General features: G+C 42.0%; 1 protein-coding gene across 5 annotated transcripts in view; it reads left to right on the top strand.

Moving 5' to 3' along the window:
* Positions 1-163: 163 nt before the first annotated feature.
* PEX1 (peroxisomal biogenesis factor 1) overlaps positions 164-7,779 on the top strand; it is a 66,423-nt gene continuing 58,807 nt past the window's right edge. For all 5 annotated transcript variants that reach the window (XM_043588845.1, XM_043588846.1, XM_043588843.1 and 2 more), the window contains exons 1-2: positions 164-429; positions 5,257-5,400. In XM_043588845.1, coding sequence (XP_043444780.1) covers positions 301-429; positions 5,257-5,400 — 273 coding nt within the window. In that variant the 5' untranslated portion in view covers positions 164-300. The remainder of the gene's footprint in view (positions 430-5,256; positions 5,401-7,779) is intronic.

The raw sequence follows: 7,779 nt of genomic DNA, 5'->3' as shown, positions 1-7,779 counted from the left end.
CCAATAAGAGGGGGAGATAGGTCAAGGCGTGCCACGATTGGCTGGAGAATCGATAGCGTCGGGCATCGTTTCCTGTGAGTGTGACTTCGGTGAACGAGATGCCGCCCTCCAGCGGACCGGCGGAGAGGCCTCGGAGACTTGGAGGAGCTTGCTTGCCCACTCGGTACGGGGACGAGGCGAGAGGGGCGTGGCCTCAGGGGGCGGGGCCGATCGATCTTCTCCGGTTCTGACACACTCGGCAGGCCCAGTGGCCCGAGTCCGCTGGAGCGTACGTTCGGGGGGAATTTGTGCTTGCCGGCGATGTGGGGTGGCGATCGCCTGGCGGGTGCGGAGGGTGGTGGGGTAGCGGTGACTGTGGTCTTCACCAACGCTCGAGACTGCTTCCTCCACTTGCCGCGGCGTCTCGTGGCCCAGCTTCACTTGCTGCAGGTAAGGTGCCGGCCCTGGACGTGGGCCCCCAGCCCGGACTCGGGACACCTGGTCGGCAGCCTGGGGGCGGACCGAGTCAAGGTCTTTCAGGGACGCGGCGGCGGCTCGGGCCTCTCCCGGAGGCGTGGAACGGGCTGCCTTTCCGTCTCCGCCGAGCCGTTCCGAGGCCAGACTGAAGGCCCCTCGAGGGCAGGGCCCGCGGGGGGCACACTCTGCAGCCCACACCACGTCTGGTGCAGCACTGGGCCTTAAACTTATCCTATTCCAGGTGTTTTCACTCGCTAAGAGTGGGCTTTCAATCATCCCAGTATTCTACGTGTGCTTTGGGAAATATTCCTCACTCCAGTTTGGAAAGGCTCCTGGGAAGTCGGTAATTTTTATTACCTTAAAAAATGTTTTTCCTGCTAGTGATTTCCTGGTGCCTGCCCGACTGCCGTCCGGGCCTCCAGAGGGAGGGGCAGATTTGGTTTGCCAGAGTCCCTGTTAAGTGAAGGGCACGTTAACAGAGACTAAGCACCGTCTCCCTGAGCAGGGTAGGTTAGAAAATGAAGGTTCTTCCCTGTGTCGCCGATGCTCGGAACCCATCCGAGGTGTACCAGGAATGTGCAGTAGAATTATGCATACTTGGAAGTACAGAGGTAGGTTTGCTTGAAACTCTGTCGTCAGTTGCCCTTCTAAGCACTGGCAGAGACAGCATCCCTATTTTCATAAGTAGAAATAGAGGCACATAGTCTACAAGTGTGAGTGTGCTTATGCGGGCAGAAGGATAGGATATTTGAAATCCTCAGAAATCGTGGATGCATGGTACCCAGCACTGACTGATCATGCAGGAAATATTTAATAGTTTACAATAATTTTTTTAAAAAATTTTTAACATTTATTTATTTTTGAGACAGAGAGAGATAGAGCATGAACGGGGGAGGGTCGGAGAGAGAGGGAGACACAGAATCCGAAACAGGCTCCAGGCTCTGAGCGGTCAGCACAGAGCCGTATGCGGGGCTTGAACTCACGGACCGCGAGATCATGACCTGAGCTGAAGTCGGATGCTTAACCGACTGAGCCACCCAGGCGCCCCAATAGTTTACAATAATTTTAAGTATCCTACTTTTTCACTTTACCTCTCTGTGATTTTTTCTAGATAATTTTCCCCCTAGAATTACTGGGCTAGAGGGCATGGGTAATTATTAAAGCATAAAGTCATGAGTTGGGAGTTAATGGGTTGAATTATTTTATTTGGGTTGAAGCATGGAGTACATAATATCTATAATGTTGAAATGAGAAGAGGGCCAGAACAATGGCCTTCTGGCCTGTGTCAGACTTACCTTGAGCTTTTAAAAATACGAATGTTCTGTTCCTTCCTCAGGCCTACTGAATCAGAATCTTGGGGCGTGAACTTCAGGCATCTGTAATTTAAAAAGTAACTTTGGGCTATTTGGATGTACAAGAATTGAGACCCACTGTTACAGATTCCTAGGTTGTTGATGGTGAAAGGGACGTTGGGTATCTAGGCCATTTCTGTACTCACTGGCACTCCTAGGCTGGTATTTCCACACAGTTAATTTGTCCTCTTGGCTCTCACTCAGTGTGCAGCACTGTTTCTTCCATAACCCTGCTCCTTTCCACTTGTGTATTTGTGCTATTCTTTCTTCCCAAAATGTTTTCCCTCCTTCCATGACTTTAAAAACTGAGCATAGTCAATCTTACCTCCTCTGCCTAGCTTTCAGATTCTCTGTTGCTCACCTGTGTCTCCTTTTCAGAACTTCACTGCTCTGTTTATGTGACACATCTCCCTTGTCATGCTCCGTGTTTCAAGTATTGTTTTGTTTATCCAAGTTCTTATTTCAGGACTGGGTACCCAGTAGATGCTTTAACTCAGGATTTTTTAATCTTGGCTCTTTAGGCTGGATAATTTTTTCTTATGGGGGATTGTGCTGGGTATGGTAAGATGTTTACAGGAACTTTGATCTCTAGGCCCTACATACCAGTAGCATCTCTCCCCTTCAGTAGTGACAGCTAAAAATGTCTCCAGACATTGCCGGATGTCTCCTGGGAAACAAATCACCCTTGCGTTGAGAACCATTGCTTTACCTGAGTTAATTTGTCTGTATGCTAGGCTCAGTGCTTGCTGTGACGGCTGAAATGGGGGAAAGGATTCACGTCCACACTGAATTCAAACAAATAAACCTAAATGGCCATCCGGAAATGGCCAGATCCAGACTTGTCATTTCTTTTGTGTTAGCAAAAGATAACCTAGGCCTCAAATCTGGCCAGTCCTAAGGCATGACTACCTGTTATTTCACCTGAAAGTTCCCTCCAGATTATACCAATACCACAGGTAATGGCAAAAGCAGATATTTATTGATTGAATTCCTGGGAGAGAGGCTCCTCTCTTTCCAGTCTGTGGGTTTCTTCTCTTTACCTGAGTGCCCAGTGGTTCTGCAGTTCAGGTGGAAAATGTTTTACGTGAAAATAGACTCACAATATTAGTTTGCAAAATCCAACTGAACGTGTATTATGATTATGGAGCTGGTTATTACACATTGACCAAAGGAATAATTGAAGTATTTTTCCTGTTTAATAAAGTCAGTTTTTCCCTTTTCCAGTGAGTTGGTAGAATTCTCATTTTTGATATTTCAGGCCATATTTTGTATCTCCTTATTTAACATCTCTAGTTTTAAAAGTTTCTTCTGTAGGGGTGCCTGGCTGACTCGGTCGGTGGAGTGTGCGACTCTTGATTGTGGGCTTGTGAGTTTGAGCCCCACATTAGGTGTAGAGATTACTTAAAAATAAATAAATTTAAAACCTGCCCCATTTAAAAAAATAAAATTTTCTTCTTATGAAATAAGAGTTGATCTGGATTATATGCCACTGACTGATGAAACTGTGGAAGACACCCAGGGAGTTGGTCATCTTCACCCTGTAACCTCAGCTAACATACTTACAGCTGACATAATAATCTGGAATTTGACTCCAGTCCAGTGCTCTGTATACTTTATTACACTGTGCTTAGCATCAGCAAGAACAGTTAGACTATCCTGTGAATTGTGAGAAAAATTATACAATTAAGAGATACACGATGACTTTCTTATATAAAAAGTTTTAATAACATGGTTAGTTGAAAGTACATTATATTGCCTCAAAATCCTTTGAAGTTTTTCCTATTTAAAGAAACACAGTAGGGGTGCCTGGGTGGCTTAGTCAATTGAGTGTCAGATTCGACTCAGCTCATGATCTTGTGAGTTCAAGACCTACATGGGGCTCGCTGCTGTCAGCACAGAGCCCACTGTGGATCCTCTGCCCTCTCTCCCCCTACCCCACCCGTGCCCTCTCTCAAAAATGAAACATTTTAAAAAAAGAAAGAAGCACAATAAGCAGCCTATAACCAGTTTTGAGGTAGTAAGATTTGATGGACATGAATGAATTTAATATTTAACAATTCAGTGCATCAATGACTTAATATTAATAAATGACTTTAATAACACTAAAATGTCATGAAGTGATAAGTTTTCATGGCTATCAATGAAGTCCTTTTAATTTTTTTAAGTGTTTATTTTTGAGAGAGAGAGACAGAACAGGAGTGGGGGAGGGGCAGAGAGAGAGAGAGGGAGACACAGAATCTGAAACAGGCTCCAAGCTCTGAGCTGTCAGCATAGAGTCTGATGAGGGACTTGAACCCACGAACCATGAGATCATGACCTGAGCTGAAGTCAGACACTCAACTAACTGAGCCACCCAGGCACCCTGAGAACACATTTTTTAAAATATTTTTATTTTTAAGTAATCTCTATACCCAACATGGGACTCAAACCTAGAATCCTGAGATCAAGAGTCGCATGCTGCACCTACCGAGCAGCCAGGCGCCCTGAAAATACATGTTATATTTTGATTTAATTCCTTGCACATACAATTTCTTAGTTCTAAAGCTTAAAGTTATTTAAGAAGCTGCATAATATAAAATTTCGGGAAGTGTACATAAGAAGCTGCTAATAGTAATTACCTCTGGGAACAGGAACCTGCCTTCATGTTTTATGCTTTTGTAATTTTTGTGGTTTTACCATGTGCATTTATTCCCCTTTAATAAACATACTGTTACATTAAAAAAATTTTTTTAATGTTTATTTATTTTTGAGAGAGAGAGAGAGTCAGAGTGCAAGCTGGGAAGGGGCAGAGAGAGAGGGAGACACAGAATCCAAAGCAGGCTCCAGGCTCTGAGCTGTCAGCACAGAGCCCAACATGGGGCTTGAACCCACAAACTGAGATCATGACCTGAGTTGAAGTCGGACGCTTAACTGACTGAGCCACCTAGACGCCCCAGTTATATTTTTAATGATCATGATATATTTCTACTTACTGACTCATGCTTTACCAAAATGGTAAATTTGTAACTTATTTAATGATATTCTTATTAATAGATATTTGAGACAGTTCTAAGTTTTTACTGTTACAGAAAATACTGCAGAGATATGTTTTGGGGTTTTCTTCTGTCAATCATTAATTCAGAATAAATATTCAAATATATACATCTAGCTCAAAGTTTATATAAATTCATTGGCTACCTGTTGCCATTTTGAATTCTGGAATGGTTGAATCAATTTGTATTGCCATCATAAGAATGTAAGAGTATTGGTTTCACCCACAGCATCACCAGTCTTGGGTATTAGAAATGATTATAGTTTTTTAAATGCTCTGATGTGCACAACCAAGACCTATCGCCTATCTATAGAACTCTTTTTGTATGTGTGGATTGCAATAATAGTTTATCTTTAATGTGAATACAGAAAAGCACACAAAAACTCTCATACACCTCCTTTCTTCTTTAATAAATAGAATCAAGCTATAGAAGTGGCCTGGGGTCATCAGCCTGCATTCTTGAACTGGGTAGAAGGCAGGCATTTTAGTGATCAAGGTGACAGTGTGGCTGAAATTAACAGACAACTTGGTCAGAAACTTGGACTCTCAAATGGGGACCAGGTGAGTACAAAATGTGATGACTGTAACTTTTTCCTGATGTCACATAATATAACAATGGAAAGTAAACATTCAAATTAATTTTTTAAGGAGGTGAGATGACACCTAACTTGTGTGCTGCTATAACCAGTCCAGAATATGCAAGTTGACTGTAAGCTCTGTTGTTAAATCTTTATCTTGTATTCTGCTCCCTAGTTGATTTTGTGTTCTATTTCACTCACTTTCCAGGTTCCCTAATTTGTTTGTGTGCAATTATTTTTACTTTATGAATTATTGAGCTTTACTTGCTATTGCTAGACTTCATTTGCTTCCAGCAAATCTTCTAACCTTCCAGAGTCATACTTGATTTTTAAAAAATCTATCCAACAAAAAAGTTGTTATTTTTCTATTTTTGTCTTGCCTATGAATTTAATTGTAAACCTCAAAGCTTAAGGACTTACGTCTAGTTTTTCATTTTATTGTATTCACCAATTTATGTCCTTCTAAATACTTTAAACTATGGAAATAATACATATTCATTGCAAATATTTACAATTGAAAGTGAAAAAAATGGATTTCTCTAACCCCAGCCTCAGAATGAATGTGTACTGTATGTTGGGATCTTAGTACACCTTTAGGGTTTAAAGAATGGGAGGAAGGAAAGGAAAGGGAAGGAAGAATACACATTTTCTTTTTTTTTAATCATACACATTTTCTGCAGTTTTCCCCACAAAGTATAACAGAGGTACCTTTCCACATACTACAGTATGCATTGAACATCTCTGAATCCGTATAGAATGAAACATTACAGATTGACTTACAGAGTCCGGGGGGCTACACATTGAAAATTCTGATAGATGGGGTTAAACTGCATTCTATTACCAGCTTCCCATAACAGTATATGAGAATGTTACATCTCTTTATCTTGTTTTGAACATAGACTAATTTTGTTCATGCTTGCTTTTGATAATGAGAAAAGGCCACTAATGAGAAATCCATAGTCCTAGTATTAGTCTTTCGCTTACCCTAAGTCTTTGTTAGAATCTTAAAACTTTAGCACCAGAGTGACTTAGACATCACTAATTTTGGTTCCTTGCTCTACAAACCTAGGGAGACAGAACATTTTGCCCAGGATTGCACAGCAAGTTAAAGTTCTGCTCTCTTAGACTATGCGGTACTTTCCAGAGAGAAACACCAGCTTCTTGTCCCTGATCTTGATGTCTTCATATGCCTCTGAACAGGCCTGTTGGTTTCTAATGCCTGTTTGCTTCAGAGTGAACTTTTACCTGATTTTCTGCAGATCTTCTATATTGTAGCAATACCACTAAGTCACTGTCTCCCAAAGAATAGGAACAAGGTGAACTGGCTCGCCCAGGACTCTAGCTTCTTGGTGGGTGGGAGCTGCTCTGTGCTTCCCTGGAATCGCCCCTTTCAAACAGGGTGTATGGGGAAATACTAACGGGAAATTCACTGAGGGTGAGGCACTTGGGGGAAATTCTGCTCCAATCCGCAGAGGCAACAAAGGAAGGGCTCGTTAACTGGAGCATGTAACATTTGGTGGCTTTGGATTTTACTCCTCAATCCTCAGAAATGCCAAAAGAAAGGGAAAAGAAAGTTAGGTGGTAGATTGCAGCTTCTTGAAACACTAACATTTCTTTCTTTCTTTTTTTTAAATTTTTTTCTTTTATTTTGAGAGAGAGAGAGGGAGAGAGAGTGAGTGCAGGGAGGGATAGAGAGAGAGAGAATCCCAAGCAGGCTCCACACTGTCAGCATGGAGCCCAGTACAGGGCTCATGAACAGATGTAGGGCTCATGACCATGGTGAGATCATGACCTGAGCTGAAATCAAGAGTTGGACACTTAACTGACCGAGCAACTCAGGTGCCCCATCTTTTTATTTTTTTTTTAAGTTCTATTTATTTATTTCTCGAACTCACAACCCCGAGATCAAGAGTTGCATGCTCTGACTGAGCCAGCCAGGCACCCCAAAAGACACACTGGCATTTCATATGTATCTGTAGACTGGAATGAGGGTATATTTGTTTTACTTTACTTTTAGCTGTGAATGTTTATACTTCTAAATAATTTTCTCTGATCTCTTAGCATTTTTTTTTTTTTTTTTTTACTTTTCTAGACTTTTCTAGAAGTACCATGCAGGTTAGTTATAAAACTAAAAGTCTGAAAACTTCTAGAAATAATAGAGTGTGTATATGCTAGATTAAACCATGACTTGACATTGTTTCTTCTTCTATTTTCTTTTAAGTTTATTTATTTATTTTGAGAGAGAGAGAGAGAGCATGGGCAGGGGAGGGGCCAAGAGAGAGGGAGAGAGAGAGAATCCCAAGCAGGCTCCATGCCATCAGCACAGAGCCTGACGCAGGGCTCAAACTCACAAACTGTGAGA

Source organism: Prionailurus bengalensis, chromosome A2 (assembly GCF_016509475.1).
Source record: "Prionailurus bengalensis isolate Pbe53 chromosome A2, Fcat_Pben_1.1_paternal_pri, whole genome shotgun sequence".
Lineage (NCBI taxonomy): Eukaryota > Metazoa > Chordata > Mammalia > Carnivora > Felidae > Prionailurus > Prionailurus bengalensis.
The sequence above is the reverse complement of the archived record's forward strand: the minus strand, read 5'-3'. Positions and strand labels throughout refer to the sequence as shown.